This window comes from Syngnathus scovelli, chromosome 15 (assembly GCF_024217435.2).
Source record: "Syngnathus scovelli strain Florida chromosome 15, RoL_Ssco_1.2, whole genome shotgun sequence".
In the NCBI taxonomy this organism is placed as follows: Eukaryota; Metazoa; Chordata; class Actinopteri; order Syngnathiformes; family Syngnathidae; genus Syngnathus; species Syngnathus scovelli.
The window spans coordinates 7439286-7457464 of record NC_090861.1 but is presented as its reverse complement, the minus strand read 5'-3'; the positions used below and the strand labels follow the sequence as shown (position 1 = coordinate 7457464).

The following is an 18179-nucleotide window of genomic DNA, read 5'->3' as shown; positions in this document are numbered from 1 at the left end:
TAACATTTTTTTGTCTTTGTTCCATTCTCTTAATACACATTAATAGAGGAATTTTCACACCACGTGTACAGATTGACACATTCAGAAGATAGGAATGCACAGGAGCCACCACGGAAAGGGGGAAGGCGGCACTTCGGAGGCATCGCCACCTCTCGTGCTCACAGTTCGCACCTGTGCATGGGCGTCATTGGGGCCTTTTGCACCAAGCGTCCTTCACAGGCCAGCCATACCCATCGCGCGCGCGCACACACACACACACACTCATCAGTTCACTGTCTTATTGGAGCCCAAAATGAGGGGACCCTTGGAGTGCAGAGGGTGTGCGTGTTACTTCTTTTGTTCCATTTGCAGAGTGCAAAACATCGACTGATACATACTATAAAGCAACCTGAAATGTCTTATTTTTAAGTTACATCATTTGAAAAAAAGGGGGGTTGGTGAGGGGAGAGGGGATGGTTCCCTCTTTCATATTTACATACATACATACATTACATACTGTACATACAGTGGATACAAAAAGTCTACACAACCCTGTTTCAATGTGGTAGAAAAAACAAAAACAAGATAAATCATTTCAAGTTTCTACCAACTTTTCTACTACGGTTGCACAAGTGTGCACACCCTCATAAGTGAGGCTATATTCACCTGATTAGGGATATTATCAATCATATCAGAAATCATGTTACGTGGGAGTTAGCACACAACTGCCACCAATTTAAGTGCCTCTGATTAACTCAAAATATATGTCAAATTATCCTGACTTGTTATACAATTCAGTTGTCCAGATCATACATTAAACGTGGAAACAGTTCCTAAATGATTTGCCATTTTCTCATTCTGTATCATAAAAAAAAAACTTTCAAAAACATTCAAAAAGGGGTGCGTAGACAGTTTGTAACCGCTGCATATATCCTAACAATCTTAACCTAAGTGAATGATGAGACAGTGTACAATTGGTTGTTTAACATGCATGACTCATGTGTCACATAACTCCATGTTGTGGACCTTTGCTGTACAATGGAGGTACAAAATGTGTCTGAGCAATTCCCCACACACCTCTGTCATGTCGGAGGACTTGACTGAGGTAACCCTCGGAAACTCACAATTTAATAGGATGAAATGTCGCACATAGATAGGAAGACAAGAGAGCGCGCACACGGTGGTGTAGCTACATGGGGATACACCAATACAAACAAGTCTGGATACTGTATGGTATTTGTGCCGGGATTCGTGATTGTTTCAAATAAAAGGCCACCCTTTACTTTGTTTGAACATTAAAATGAGGAATATAACAAGTGCTAGCTTCCGAATTATATTATGGCATTGTAATGCATAACTTTAGTGTTGATCAGCAATAACCAGCTGTTTAATAATGTATCTTCAGATTGTGACAATAATATTAAACATGCACACACACGAGCGACATCACAACCGATAGGTAGTGTTGTTATGATTGACATCAATGACTGGATCGACTGAAAAGTCCACTGATCACAGCAAAGTCACAGCGAGAGAAAACGTTTTAGAAACCTGGACGGAGGCTTTTTTGTTGGTCTCAAAAAAGTAGAAATAATAATAATAAAAATAATACCACCAAGAGAAAGGGGACATAAAAAGTTGAAATATTGAATATTAATTGCACATTAACATTATGTATTCAATATTTCCACAAGGATTTTTGAGGGCAGATTTTTGGTATTTAGTCCCAACAACAGTCAAATATTTTTCAGCAATAAAAACAAATAATTTACTTATTCATTCAAAGTTGATTTTCAGAAGGATTATAGTAAACAATTTAAGCGGGATTAAGTTGTAGTTTAACTGACGGTATTGAGCAATAATGTACAAAATATAATTCATGCCAACAAAAGATGCTACTGAGTATTTGTACACATTTTAAAATAATCAATGAAATATTGTAAATATTATATGAGGTATAAAATTGGCAATGCACTTGCATGCAAATTTGCAACTAAGAGCGGCTTAGTAACATAACAGCCCTGAATGTCAAAAGGAGTCTTAAAGCATATCGGATCAAAGTTAAACATGTCCTTACACCATATTGACCACCACCATTGAATATTTGCCCGTTTGATCTGAAATGGGAGCCAGTTTCGGGCCAGATTTGAAAAATGATAAACAATTAACTTATTAAATAAGAGCAATGCTAAGCTAAAATAAAGCAGGGTCGATGAAGAATGCTCAAATCCAACTTTGGTCAGGTAAAATTAATCATAACTTTCCCCTTGTAACTGCACTTCACACACATGCGGGCGCGGGCGCACGCACACACACACACACACACAGCTGCTATAAGCACCACCACAGTCATACGAGCACAGTTTGGGTCCTTGAGTGACACTGTAGATGGAGGCATGATGTGTTTTCCACACGGAGGACACAAGAGGAAGAGGAAACTCTACCAAAAGCTCCTCTTTGAGGGTCTTGCCCCCCTCTTTTTTTGGTTTGGAAGCAGTTGTACCCCCCTCCCTACAGAACCTAGACATTTGTGCGCACTCACACACTCACGCAGACAAGTGACAGACATCTCTACATGTACAGAGTGCTGAAAACGTAAACAAAAATGTCTTTTTAGCAGCACGATGCCGAGAGGCTGCAAGGCCGCCGCTCATCCGACGTACTGTACGTATGTATGGTTGGGCTGGGGTCGGTGCTGGTGGGGGGGGATGACGGCGTTTGAGAAGGGGGGGGGGGGGGGGTCACAGAGCTCCAACCAGCAGCCCCCCCCCCCCACCACCACACATTGTGCTGTCACATCACCTATCCCACAAATATCAGAAGCACCCATTATGAACGCATGCACCCCGAGCAGGCAGGGCTCCGGCCTTGGGTGAGGACAGAAGATGCCCGCTAGCGACTGCTGTTCTTTATGGCTTCCTTGGCAGCTACAATCAGAGGCGTCAGGCTGGACAAAGGCTTGGCCAGCTTGAGGAACGAATGCTGCACAGAGGAAAAAAGACATAACGTAATCGAAAGATGAGGACAATTGAGAGTCAAGCATGAACAAGCTTTTATTATGGAACCAAATGCAGATTCCATTTGCCTTCTATCTATTATACTTGATTTTCTATTACCTGAAGCAGCTCCTTGGCAGAACCTCTGCGGTCCACATCCATCTCCAGGCAGCGATTTAGGAAGTCTCTGAAGACAGACGACAGTCTCTCTGGGTTCTGAAGCTCGGGCGTCCCGTTGGTAGCTATCAGGTACAATGCCTGCAAAGACGAACGGACAGGATCAAAATAGAGGTAGGAAATGTAAATATTTTATGGTTAATGACAGGCAATTCTTACCCTGAGAGGATTTTCATTCAGATATGGAGGTTCTCCCTCCACCATTTCAATGGCCATGATACCCAGAGACCAGATGTCCACTTTTGGGCCATAAGCCTTCCGGGTCACCACCTCTGGTGCCATCCAGTAGGGCGTTCCCACCATTGTGCTGCGCTTGTTCTGCTCTGGAGTTATCTGGGCGCAGAAGCCGAAGTCGGCTGTTGGAAAAATCCATCAGTGACATTACTTGAAATCGACTTTTTTTTTTTTTTTTTTTACCTCATATGAGAATCAACAACTTACTGAGTTTGACAGATCCATCCATTCCCAAAAGGATGTTGTCACTTTTTATGTCCCTGTGGATCACCTGATTGGAGTGCAGGAAATCCAAGGCTTGAAGACACTGATGAGAATACAAAGACATTTTTAATCTTAAATCAATAACTGCATCTGATCAGCGGTCAGCCTTCTTTGGTGACTATCACAAAACCACAAATCTCAAATTCATCCCAACAGGGCCGGAACGATTATGCTCGCTCCTTTTCAGCATTGATGACTATGCAAGATGTTGGAATGTCTCTGTGGGAATTTTTCTTCAGCCAGTAGAAACATTTGAGATGCTCGATTTCAAATGTTTCCATTTTCCATCTCTGAGTAAAGGTCATGTGACAGTTGAGAGTGTTGCTGCTGAGGCTTACCTCTCTACAAACTGCTGCAATCTGGCCCTCGTCCATGCAGGTCTCAGTCACGACATCTGTCAACGAGCCTCCGGCCAAATATTCCATCACTACCCACAGCTCGTCTCCTACCAAGTAACTGATAAAAGCAGAATATAATTATTTCCATTACCGTCACTGTTCTTCATTCTTCAACAGCAGTAATGTGATTTATAAATAATGCTGATCAGCATAATAATAATGAGCCACAATCTGATTGACTCCGCCTATAATAATAATGAGCCACAATCTGATTAACTCCGCCTAAGTGCAGCGACACCATAAACGTACCTGTCCAGGTAGTTCACTATATTGGAGTTTTTGTTTTCCCTCATCACCAAGATCTCATTGATGATCAACTCCTTCTTGGGTTGCTGCTGAAGGTTCATCTGCTTGATGGCCACCTGTTGTGGGTAGAGCGATGAAAAAAACAAAATGTCGTTCACAACAATGAACTAATATTTGAATAATTAGAACCACAATCGTCACTTACCTCTTGGCCGGTTGCTATGTCGATGGCTGTATACACAGTGCCAGAAGCGCTGGAGACAAAGAAATGATATCAATAAACACGTAGATGGTTTTATGATTGAATAGGCGTAAAAATAAACAGGATGTACTTATCAAAATTTGCAATGGAACTGTTAAGCTGTAATTTAATTCAATGACAACACTTGAGGGGGAATTCAATTTGAAGTTGGCCCATGACAATGATTCACAACATCTCCAGCGCATCACATTTCCTACTTAACCATCAGACCAGAAACAAAGGCCTGATTTAATTTTTACAGTTCATAATAATAACGTGAGGTCACAAAGGCAGATATTATTCTTAAATGTAATAAAATCAGGTTTCCATTTTAACGCACACACACTTACCCTTGTCCTATTTTCTCAAAGCGTGTGTACTTCTTTTTGGGATCCCCCACACTCACGATACTCCCTGAGTCAGAGACAAAACACATGCATAATGATTGTGCGTGTTGCGTGTTACTATATATGTGGGTGTGTAAATGAATAACAAAAACATGAGTGCAAGGCAAATACCCTTTGCCTATCTCATTTTAGAAATTAGGCCAAAGCATTTTCATAGTACAATTAAGAAAGTGTCAGTCACTTGTATGCTCACTGATCACATTATTCGGTACACGTGGCAGGAATCATGTCTGTAAAGACACATACTGAGTCTCTCCAGAATCTCTTCATCTGTCATTTTGGACTTCTTCCTCTGACGGTCAGTGTGGCGATACATTGTGCTCGATGTGTTGTCGGGCTGGACCTGTGACTCGGGTGGCGTCACAACCTCTTTGATGGGAGTGGGAGGCTTGGGCGGGTCCATGACTGAGCGCGTGTAGATCTAAGAGAGATCATCATGGCAAGGTTGGATTCTACAAGTTTGGACTGTGCTCGCTCATGCTATAAATCAAACGCACAGATTTAGTATGCTCGGGTCGAGGTGCAATGACGGGAGGAAGTTCGTCGTCATCGTCCTCCTCCTCCTCTTCCTCCTCCTCTTCTTCCTCTTCCTCTTCATCCTCCTCTTCTGACACAGGTGGAGCAATCGGGGGTTCTGACGTAGATGTTTTGGCACCCTGCTGGATGGAAAAACATGTATGACATCATAAATAGTTCCAAGCAAGTGAAACCCAAACTGGAAGATGTGTCAAGTTTGTTAGAATTCATCTTATAAACCTAAAAAATAAAACTCCTGGAAATGAGACATGTCATTTTATTAAATGTGGTAGGAAAATGAAGCAGCGCAATGGTCAGGCACAATTGCGCTAAAGGGCAGGAAAGTGTTAGCAGCCGAGTAAGAGCTCAAGGAAAAAGGTGCACTTTTGTCAGAGCGGGGTTAGGTTCTGTGTGCCAAGAACCGGGGATGACAATGCACTTTCTGAGGGCCACGCTTACGTATTCCACTATGCTAAGTGGATCAAACATGCTGCAACATTGCAGTAAAGTGCAATGCCTCGATGACCTGCAGACATCCTGAGGATACCTTTCACTAAAAATCTACATTAATATGCTTGAGGCAATTTTATTACAAGTAACCCTGAGTACCCCCACCCCATCCAAAAGTCAGTTAGCCTTAGATCATTTTCCTCTTATGGAAACATTCACATTTATGTCATGCATAAATGAAGCAGTGCAGCTTAATTCTGGTGATTAAACAAGAAGGAAAGACCCAGTGCTTCGTTGAAGCCCACTAGGCCTCTGACCCGCTTCAAGAAAGATTTGGTCAACAGTGTCGTGCACAAATTACAGTCTGGATGTTTTAAGTAGGGATTTTTTTTTGGTCTTCTAATAAAAAGAAAAGGCCATGCGGTTATGTCATCAATGGTGATGAAGTTACAAGGGAGACTTCTCAAAGTGAGTCGGAGAGAACATGCTTCTAACTCATACAAACCCCTGACATCATGAATTAATCAAGAATTAACCAATGACTGCAGCCGCCATGTCAGTGATGATATTTTTGCACTCGCTTAGTGGGCATAATTTAGATCAAATGATTGGCCCTTGAAAGCCAATGCAGAGATGTGCAATAGTAATATGGAGGAGTTACCTTGTCAAATAATGCGCTGCAGGTTCTAAGGCTGACAGGAGGCCCAGACGACAGCAGTCGGTTCTGAATGTGAAGGTTGAGAATGGGAGGATTTACTCAAAACAAACCCACACAGTGTTGAAGAGTGAGTGGACTGCAGGGGGGAGGGAGGGGCAAGGGGTGGGGGTCGCTACTGAAGGATGGACGTCAAGTCTGTAAAACTGAGCTCCGGATGTGGCATGATGGAGCTACTAAAGACTGAATGAAGCACTACTTTGAACTTCTTTCCTTCCACTTTTTTTTAAGAGTTCTGCCTGCTGGATACACTATGATCCATCTATGGCACAAGTTCAGAACAGAGTGCATCGCTCGGATCTGCCTCAATACGTTTCATGGGAGGCTCTAGATTCAGGCGCGCTTGAATCTGTCTGCAGGGCAGAGAACCAACGCAACCGTCTGAGACGCCCTCAAATACGCTCTCACACGCAACCTCTCGGGCTTAATGCCACCCTCGCCTGCCCTTCGCTGGCAATATCCGCGCAGCAGCCCTGCATGATCCCAACGCGCTTGGCCCCGAGGCGGCGAATCCCCACTCGCCAGACTCGGACTGCGCTTCTTCACCCGGCTGGCTGAGCGGGGTGTGCGGAGAAAGGCATTAAAAGCATAGATTATTCTGGTCAACGTTAGGAATGAGGTCAGCCTAGCGGGAGTCTTTGCTGAAGCCGGGCTATTGTTTGTATTTCAAAATCTAGTTAAGTAGATCGGAAAAATAAACTAGGAGCAGCAGTGGTTCTCACACAAGATCAGTTTTGGAGTGAAAAATGGACTGGAGTCTGGAATGGCTGCAAAGGGAATTACTGGGAAAGTATCGAGTGGAATGTGCACTTTTGCCCATGAAAGGGAAATGAGTGCACTCCCATAGTCACTCGGATTAATCCAGTGCACAAAATGTTAAAACTTACCTGTTGGGCTTTTACAGTATTTGGGATAAAATATGCTTTACTCGATTTAAGACTTATTCAACCATAATTATAAAATAACTCACCAGAGTGTTTGCTGCTATGTAACCATGGGCTGACTTGTCTGAAATAGAAAGGCATATCATTGAAATGCTGTGGATGTTTTTTTGTATTTTTTGGTCTTGAAAATTTGCATTTTGGAGTTTTGTACCTCCCGAAGTGAAGCTCATGTACTTCTGGTTGTTGACTGTCTCTTTGGAGTCATAGAACTTGAGGACATCCAATACAGCCTGTGGGTTCTTCTTCTGCTCCAGCTTGGTGATGTTGGAGGTCTGTAGGAGACGCGCCCATTGCTCCGGGATCCCCTGCAACCAAGTAGAGGGAGGTAAATTTCAGAGGTTCAGACTTTTATATCAATTCAAAAATAGTGTGATGTTTCTTAATGTTGCTGGTGAAATTTGACACTCACTGTGAATTCTCCCGTTACTGCATCAAAGCCCACATGGATGGTGTGTTCAAAGTCGGACGGAAGGGATATCTCGGGGCGCTCCTTCTCCTTCTTCTTGTTTGCTATAGGACATCATGAACATTAGTAGAAGCCACTCAAAACATGAAGGTGAAACGGGGGGACAAGTACTCACTCTTATCACCTCCGGGGAAGATGGAACGCAGGCGCACCTTCTTGATTTTCTCTTCAGGAGCCATTGGAAGCGGTTTAGAGGCGGGATTCACTGATGAAGAGTCTCTGGAACTACTGTTCATTCTCAAGGGGGGGGCTGGTGGTTTCTCTTCAATATCGACACTATCAGACATCTTTAGTAGCACTCACAATGTCCTAGAAAAGAGAAAGAGGGAGGCAATGTTTATGTAAAGTCTATGCAGAGAAGAGAACCCTGTAAAATCTTAGCATTTGGTAGCACTTCCTGTTTCCTGTACACAAAATGCTGCTAAAGTCCGGTGAGGGTAGTGATGTACACGACACAGTTCCTTTTCTGGTCAGCTGCTTTGTGAGGCAGCGGAATTGGGGTAATGTGACTGTCACATCAGACAGATCACATTGCATACACATGCATGGAACAGTTCTTGGTGCAAATTGGTCTGGGCTTTGGCCTCATTTATCATTCGAACAGCAGGAACCTGCTTGAAGAACCAGTCTTATAAAGTACATTGAAATTTCTCCCACTTGCCAACCTCAAGATTTTCAATAGTCAAATATTTGTTTTCCACCGAGCCATCCCACTAGGATGTGAGACTCCTTCACTGCCTCGCCCTGAGGCCAAGCCCATCATATGATGTGTGATTGTCCCAGAAAAGCGGGCCAGCCGGGGCCGCCCCCATCATAGAGACCTACATTATCAAACAAAAGCCACCCCTGAGCTCTTACGCAGCGAGCACTATAAATCTAGCGAATCACAAGTAAGCCTTCATGATGATCCAAAACTATTTCATGTGGCTTTTCCTTTCATAGGACAAAATGGCTCAGCCTCAGAGAGAAATTTCTGGCTTTAGGGATTTTGATTTAAAAACCGAGGCGCACACCAGATTGTCTAAAATAGTTTGGCAAGATGCAGAATTAAGATTCTGGAGAAGTACGGGGATTAGTCCAACCCTTGATTAATTGATAAGATGTCTGCCAGTCAGGAAGTTTCAAGGGACACCAAGGAAGGACATTCAACGTTTTATAATTTTTCATCTCACGTGGCTGTTTATTACAAAACAAAACCTTTGGAACAAAGGATGCCTTTAAAATTCACATTACATTTCCATTGTTGCCCACGAGTATGAGAAGGGCAAACTATAATTGAAATGTTGAGCTCATTAATATATTTTTAGAAAGATATTTTCTACTCTGTGACAGTGTTTACTGTCTAAAGCCGCATGGTCTGTCTGACAACAACGGGAGGTTGGAAGCCAGATCATTCTATCATCACTCAACACAGTAGCGATTCTGATTAGGATTGCATTTGTGGAAAATTAATTTCCATCTCATGCAAATGCAGGTGGAAATGCATTACACTGCCTAACTGCTGAGCTTCTGAATGTCACATAACCAAATGCAAACCGTTGGTACCTGAGCCCTTCGTCATTTTTCAGTCGACAGCAAGTGGCTGTACAAAGCAAAATGGCCGCCCCGTGAGATGGATAAAAGCATGTGTATTTTTCTGCTTAACTCCTAAATTTAACATTAATCATAATACAGTGTATATAGTATTTGACTCACCATCGTCGCATGCAACTGATGACGATATCATTGTGAGGAGTTGTCATGCCCCATGGCTTATGACAAGTGCAACCAAGATACGATCAATGGGGCATCACTATCTGGTCACCAATTACAGAGGGAAAATTGATCGATAGTAACAACACCACATAATGAACTCAGCTGACATGCACATGACTCTCACTGTATACCTTGCAACATATAATACAGAACATAAAGACAGGACGCTTCTTTTGCCACTACAGGAGAAAATAGCTTCAGATAAAGAATGCAGTCCCAAAAAGTCATTATGTTTACCAGACCTTACTGAGATGAATAATCAGTATTAAATGATAAAACTTTACCATTTAACCTACCTGATGAACAAAGGCAGCAAAATGGAGGGCTCAGACCTTTCTAACATGGTTGAGCAGAGGAAAAAGAAAATGCCCCAATCCTAACAAAAATAGCTTGCAAGTTCTGATTTAAAAATTGAATGATTGCGACAATATCCTTTGCTAAACGTGCTATCGGAATGTATTTAAAAACAAGCCTGACACTTCAACACTCAGACATTACAAATAATGTTTTCACATTTCCCTCTCATGTAAAATTAATCTCACTACGCGAAGCTGGCCTTTCAAACATTAATGCTGAATTTGAACTGCCAACTCAGGAAGGGCCTCTAATCTTGAATCCATGGCCGTCCGGTAATGGCCTCGCTGAAGAGGGATGGGTCCTTAAAGAGATGGCCGCTGGTGTTAGCCCGGTGCTTTGAAGCAATAGTTGGGACACATTTCTTGAGAAAGCTGTAAATGTCTATTTTTAGCGGGTGTAGTCTACGCCTCTGAATATGCTAACATCTTATATTGCCATAAAAGGCATATATTCAGTCATAATATGCCAACTAGAGCATGATTACACAATATCAAAGGCTAAGCTAATGGATTCTCTGACCGCGTGCACTTCTGCTTTAATGTCCTGAGCCCTTGACAGCCCGCTGAGTTCTGACAACTTCTATTTTGCATACTTCTTGTAAGATTTTTTTTTTTTTGCAAAAACAAACATGGAGTAAGTTATCATCTCTCAGCCACTCGTTTGCATGCAGCGACGAGCACAAACATCTCTAATCAGTTAGCAGGGGGCTATTATTAGTCACTAGCCAGATGTCACTGTCTGATCTTCTTTGAACCGATTTTCAAGGATTGCCTTAAATTTGTGGAAAGCAAGAATTCCATCTTCTTCATACAGGTGGCCTTAGTTTTTCTTGGCTGGTCTCCCTATACCAGGTTTTTAAGGATTCAGTTGATCAGCACATACGCTTGAGGGATAACGTCCCTGTGAAGAAACCAACTGAGAAAACTGGTTAGTCCACTCTGCAGACTAATTTATTCACCACCAAACTCTCATCCTCCCACCAATCCCCCCCACCCCCGCTGAGGAGCGGTGAGAACCCAGACTGTCTGCCATTTAATATTTAGTTGCGTGTCGCTTTATCGTACTCACACTCTCATGCGCACACACAAAACCACACATATCTTAAAAAGCGAATTTGAACGGCACAAGGTAAATTTTCTTCCTGTCAAGTGGACAACATCTGTAGGATCCTGAAAGCATTTTAGGCGCATTAACATGACAAGTTGTCTGTTTGGAAGAAGCAACAATTCCTCCGTAGAGACACGTTATTGAAAGCTTATCGCCATGATAAGTCTTTTATTTTGACAGGCATGACATGCTACCGTTTGAAAGAAGCTCCTCGTTGTAGATCTTTCCATTTATTTCCATTTTCAAGCACGCTTTAAATTCAAAGAACTGGTCGAAATGAATTTGATTCACAATAGTAATGTGTTATCGCCCAGGCAACAGTTCCAATTAGCAGTCATAATTGCCAGCAATAAAGCCACATCACAAATGAATGCATTTTCTTGCACAAGCATGCTGTAATGCCTGTTTTGATGAACAGTTGTCGTCATGGGTGTGCTTCAAGTCACACACTGCTCGACAACCATGTGCAATCAAGGTGTGTTGTTGTTGGTTGCGTCATTGGCCTGTGACAATAAAAAACCCAGAGTGCAGCAAGAGCAGACAGTGATGAAACACTGACCAATAAACTTGCATGGGTGTGTGTGCGTGTGTGTGAGAACAGGAAAGCCAGGAGCATAAATATAACAAATTTATTCTAATGAGCTTTGGGACAGGAAATAGATTTGTAACCTACATTTGCCTCATGATAGTAAGACCCCTAAGGCAGTGTTTTGGGTTTATTTGTGTATTTCCACTCACATTCGAGGAATAGATGATTGAAAAGTAGGAATAACTGTTACCAGTATGAGTGCTCAATATGGTACTCGTACGTTGAATTACATAAAATTGCAACTAACAGTCGGTGTGTGGGCACTAATGATAATCAGATTGAATACATTTTTGCTGGTTATGATTCTACTCCCCCTACCCATACACATTCTGGTGAGCCTCATATTAGCCAGCAAGTGAATTAACAAAGCATGGACACAATAGTTGCACCTCCTTACAGCTGAGAAAATAAACAGACCTCTCTGGAGGCGATCGAAGCAACAGTGTGTGATCTTCCCTTTCACCTGCATTTGCAGAGCTCAAATCATACGCTCGCCAAAACGGCTTTTTGGGAATTAAGAGCAGTTAAATACTGCAGCTGGAGCCTGCACAGCTCTCACCCGCTATAAGTCAAATCCAGTGCTGTCAAAAATGTACGTTTACAACACAGAGGAAACTCAAAAGTGAATCAAAGAGAGGGCGTTTGCAGTCTTCCTCTGAATTCCCCAAATCGATTCCCTGGCCTGTCCGAAGTGATACATTCAAGTTCCGCCAGCCCCTCCATAAACGCCTGACCCAGTGAAACTTGCTAATCTCTTAAACCTCTTCCAACTCTGCAACATTTCATCCTTATATTCAGCATGTCTCTGTTCATCTCTGAGTCATCTTCCAGTTAAAGGGTGTAGCATCTCTAGCTTTCCAGAAACGTTGAACCCTTCCAAGAAAACCCTGTGGACTGTCCTCAAAGTGAAATTTACTGCTGGAGTTTGACGCATCGGACTGAAGCGTTTCCGACAAACAAACAAATGCACGCAGACAAGTGAGTGCATTGTAAGAAGCGGCAGACATCAAGTAGGCAGATTATGACTGAAGCTGTGTCAATGTGTCAGTGTGTGAGTGTCTCCCTCCATCCATCTCTTGCACTTACTCCCCCTCCCCAGCGTGAACAAAATGGCCAGATGGCTTCCAATCCTACATGCTAATCCATGACACACACACACACACACGCACACACACGCACACACAGTGACACACCTACGACAATACACTGCTGGAGTCAGTCAGTTAGCCCCTAAAACAAACACACACGCCCCACCTAACTCCTGCATTGATAGAAGACACGGGAGACCTTAACGGTAACTTGACGGAACAATAACGCTATCCAGCAGCAAGTCTCACCCTGACTCCAACAGATGGAGGCCTCCATGTGCGTGTATCAGATTTCAGAAAGTCCACTTTAAGTGGGCTGCAGGCCAAGACGATGTTCTGCCGCTTTTGTTAGCCGAGGCGAGGTAAGAGAGGCTGCGTGTGTTGGGTTACATCGGTCGTAATGGAAAACAGAAGGAGGCCAAAGAAATGCAAACACAGGAAGGGGAAAAATAGGCCATCATAAAATCAGCCACTATTTGATTTTATTCTTTAAATGCTATGGAGAGCAAAGCTCTGCCAAGGTCAAACAATCGGAATTTGGCATAAGGATTCATATTTGGATCACTTCGAAGAAAAGCAACAGTGAAAGACAAAAGAGACTTTATCCTAATCTGCAAGTTTAGTGGAGACTGAAAGTTGTTTATTAGCATAGCGCTAATAAGGAATGAACTGACGCACATGCATCATAACTCGTTCGTTCCCCTTCACCCGCACAGTTAGTTTTGTTGACTATACAAACGGTTGAGTGGCCGGTGCAGTTTTACAACTCTTTGCAGTAATGCATTGTGGCAATCGGACATCTTACCTTTTGCCTACTTGTTTTCAGCAATGAAATTTTCATGAGTTGCATGTAACCTTCAGAGACTACAGAGACGGACTGAATCGAGTGAATTCTGGGTGGAGGGCAGACAGAGCTCAGTTCCTGTGCTAAATATCTGCAAATGAAGGCTTGAACACTTTATGAGCACAATGAAGTGGGAAGAGAATAAATACATCCGTGTCGACGAGCTCGGTAGGTCTCATCTTCAACTGGGACAACTTAATATTGCCTTTTTAAATGTGAGGACAAGGAATAACTGTGTCATTATGTTGTTAGAATCACAAAGCACTGAATATCAATATATACAGCAGACCAGTGTTAGCAGGGAGTAACACCTTCTGGAACCCATCCCCCAATTCTCCTTGTTATCATCTCACCCTCCCTTCCATCACTGGGTTGACTCCCTAAAATCTCCCTCACGCCTGACAGCTAGACAACAGGTTTCCCAGCAGGCCTTGCGCCTCACAAGTCTCATGGACGGATCGCTCACTTTGGCTCAGTCGCACGAAATGGTGGCGGAAATGCATTCATCTGGGTCCCATCCGTCCAATCGTGCTCCATCGATGGGGTGTGGAAGAATCTGGAGGATAGCGGCTTGGCTCTCACAGGACCGGCACCCCGCCCCCACTCCCATCCCCAAAGAAGTCAGGTGACCAGATGTTGTATATCTGCTTGTCAGTGGCGCCGCCATGAAACTGGTGCACACGTCCATGTCAACGCCAGGAGACAGAGGCATGTCCTAGCTTTGTGTGGATAATTACTGAGCCCCCAAAAGACATTTTTCCTCCTTTGTGGGGAGGCCTCACCGCAGAGGTAACAAAAGAGCATCGGTGAGCATATGAAGCATCCGCACATATCACATCCGTCAGATTCAGGAGTCTTTATATTTTTGGGGTTGCAACTGCAGCTGCTGCCGGCCTACACAAACGCCACTATTGATTAGAAACACCTCCCTATCTCTAAATTGCGAGGGGGTGCACGCTCTCTCCATGCAGAGTTGATGAGATGCAGAGGAGCGGAGGTGGGGGCACAGATATGGGATGGTATTGAAAAAAAAAAAGAAAAAGGAACATGTCAAGGCTATTTTAATTAATGCAGTCAGCGGATCCCGCTCGAACATACTGCAGATCAAACAGCTGCTTCCTTAGCCAGGCCTATTGCAGACTGGAAGACGGGTAAAAAGGGCTACAAAGCACCCCGACATACATAGTCCCCCTCCCTCTCCCGTCCTCCTCCTCGCCTCTTCTGCCTCCCCCTCTAAAACATCCTCATATTGCATACACAAACAAGGGAATTACCTGAAATATGTCTTCACATTCTCTCGGTCCGCGTTTCGCCTATGAGCCATCACCATCGTCTTCCGTCCTGGTCCTACTGACGGTTTACGGCAGGATTGCCATTCTCTTGTCAGACCAGTTCCTGACCCTAAAGCAGGCTTGTTCAGCAGGCTGGCTGGATGCTTCACTGGCTGCGCTTGTTCCCTAGCTCGTGACGTCATCCGCCCCGTTCGGCTTATTGGTCGAGAGAATGAATATTAAAGAGAGAAGCAGGTCTGAGGGAGGAACCAGCAGAGAGTAAGACACTGTTGGTTTTCTGTTTGACAGCCTGAGCCTGCTGAGTGAGACGGTCGGGAGGGCGGGACTGAATAACCATTTTTGGCTCTTTTTCTTTTTATGCGTTAAAAAAATAATAGTTAATGAGTAACAATAATAACATAAAGAGTACACCGAATACTAGCATATTAAATAGTATACTCTCGATTCAGTATATTTTGTGGGTTAGGGTTAACGTTAGAGTTAGGGTTACCCGAACCCCATTTCTGAAGACACATTTATATGCAGATACTGCCAAATGATATTCAATATAGAATAAAAAGCTTAAAATATGCGCATGCATGTCTCTATTTAATATGAGCCAAAAATAGCATTCTATCAGTTTTACTTTGTTGCAGGCAATGTCATCTATTCAGCTGTTGAGGATTCAGAGGGAGGCAGACATGGCAACCAAACGCCTGGCCGCATTTGCTTTCATTTGCCTATGATGTCATCTTTTTGTTCAAACTCACCTGTGATTGGTTGAAGAGCGCAGCATCTGCTGAGTCTCATGGCTAGCATCTAGCTCAAGGTGGAAACCTCACCAAGGCCCTGTGGATCATGGCTGGTTGTCATGACAACGCCTGTAATGTCGACACTCGGTGGTGAAGAGCAACATAGCTGTTCAGTAGACAGCGTTGACTCGAATGGAGAGCCTGGGGATTTGAAAAGACAACAGCGTGAAAATGTACATTTCATAATCATCACTGCAAATATAGCTCTAAATGCTTTTTATTCATCCTAAAAACCTCAGCAAAGGTCCATGTGTTTAATCTTAAAGAGGTCTAAGATATAAGGCAGATGAAGTATAATCCGACACGCATCTTTCTTTGGCATATCTACTTTTTGGAATGCTAAGCTTAAGCCATGACTGAAAATACAGACAAATGCAATTTTTATTTGCTGGGACAAATCCAGCATCCTAAAGTAGACACGAGAGTTGGACAGAACAACAGAGGGTAGAAAAATACATTATTTGCTAAATCACTTATAGATATAAATGCATAAAATAGAATCAATAAATCTAATGATGGAACTACATTGAGGTCTGCTATGGACAGTCTATTAAATGCACTTCATTTTACTACATCAGATTAACCTCTTTAAGCCTTTCACTGGTAAACTTGGCATGCAGAACATAATAGGTCACGCTCATGCATGCTACAGCTGCATTCACAAACACAACGACTACTTTTAGTGTGTGTGCGTGCCCATGTGTGCCAGCATGACAGATTACCACCCTGCACCCCACCAAAAAAAAAAAAAAAAAGGAATATAATTGAGGTTAGTGGGCCTTTATCCAGTTGATCACGGGTAAATATTGATGTTTCTTTTTTTTTTTCTCGCTGATTGTCCAAGTTAAGCGTGGGCAGCTGAGCACAGTAATGACAGATTACAGCTTCATTTGAAATTTAGTGCACTTAATATTTCAGAAGGCCTTGCCAAGTTTTAAAATTTAGGTTTTCTGGCACGTTTCAACCTGCTGCATCAAAGAGGATAACAAGGCTCAGAGGGAGTTAACAGGAGCATACCTGATGCATGTGAATAGAAATGTGCTTGAGAGAATGGCATTTGCCTATTAGAATAAAAATCACCAAATGTAGACAAAGATCAGAATCTTGTGAATTTAATTCCTCTTTTATACCTCAAAGGACATTCAGACGATGCTGGGATGACCTTTTGAATATAAAAGAGTAACAGAGAGGCATGTGGAGCCTCTGAAAAGACGCTTTAATGTTCATGAATACACTCGACTGTCATTATTATGCATTTGGAAGCATCATCAAAAGAAGATGCGAGCTCACCGGCCAGAAATGGTCGTCATTAATAAATACATTTTTATTAGTGTCATTGTAATGTTGAAATAAATCGAGCTGGCCCAATCAAGATTTATGTCAGTATAGATAGCATGTCAAAATGGCACAGGATCACCTATCATCTCTGTGGAGGCGACGCAACACCCTAGCCATGACAACCCAAAAGCCCCTCCCTCTGACAGCTGGCTTATTGTGCGCCGTGTCTCTGAAGCGGCCTTGTTTCCCTTTGCTTGACCAGTTCAATAACTAATCTCAATGCAGCCGGCAGCGTGGGGATTGGAAAATGAGGAGGCTGATCCAGTATACTGAGGTCACTTTATGATTCATTGACCAGTCCAAAAATGTGCATGCAACTTTGCTTGAGTAAGTCAATGCCAATATTGTTGCTTCCTATATTGCACTACTATCGAGGTCTTGTCAGATTTGCTGCTTGAAAGCTAGAGAATATTTCAGTGCAGCAGCCAGTTTAGTTCATGAATTAGTAACCCGCTTTTTAAAAAAAAAAAATCAGGGCCTTCTCTTTCTCAGTTTTCAGATGAATAATTTTCAACTCGTATGATTATATTAAAAGGTTATCTCCGCATTATCCGGTTTCTTTCTCCAGGACTGCAGATGACATTTTGATCTGCCACATCATTGTCCCGGAGTCTTGCAAAGGTACAAAAACCACCAGAGGATCTGACTACTTCCTTTGAGTCACACCACAGACAACTTTTGCAAAATTCCGCAAAAGTAAATGCATTTTTGCAGAACATACATGTTCATATTCGCTGGAAATCAACATGTTGTGATTATCGCGCAGGATCACAAAAGAGCATTTGACCTGTCAAGTCAACGGTTACTTTGAATGACATCACAAGCCTGACCAAGCCTCAAAGGCAAACTAATGTTATGGCACACACACGCCACGCTTGAAGCCTCCCACTCTCTTCTGTCACATGTAGGCTAATGAACAGCAGGCTGATGCGCTTGATGCAAAGCGCTTTTTTTGGGGTGGGTGCACAAGGGCCGCGTGTACTCG

General features: G+C 43.0%; 1 protein-coding gene across 4 annotated transcripts; it reads right to left on the bottom strand.

Annotated features, from left to right (window-relative positions):
• Positions 1-2727: 2727 nt before the first annotated feature.
• Positions 2728-15246, bottom strand: LOC125981701 (serine/threonine-protein kinase PAK 3). Of its 4 annotated transcripts, none has more exons than XM_049741565.2 (16): positions 15048-15246; positions 8149-8342; positions 7977-8077; positions 7719-7872; positions 7594-7631; positions 6570-6632; positions 5440-5601; positions 5189-5363; positions 4886-4949; positions 4500-4548; positions 4298-4410; positions 3989-4106; positions 3594-3693; positions 3312-3508; positions 3096-3233; positions 2728-2961 (listed from the first exon to the last, which is right to left on the bottom strand). In XM_049741565.2, the coding sequence occupies exons 2-16, from the start codon at positions 8318-8320 to the stop codon at positions 2872-2874; spliced, it is 1734 nt and encodes a 577-aa protein (XP_049597522.1). In that variant the 5' UTR covers positions 8321-8342; positions 15048-15246; the 3' UTR covers positions 2728-2871. The 4 variants fall into 4 exon arrangements, with proteins under 4 accessions (XP_049597522.1, XP_049597524.1, XP_049597526.1 ...); XM_049741567.2 differs by having other exon boundaries at positions 5440-5598; XM_049741569.2 differs by lacking the exon at positions 6570-6632 and having other exon boundaries at positions 5440-5598.
• Between the last annotated feature and the right edge of the window lie 2933 nt (positions 15247-18179).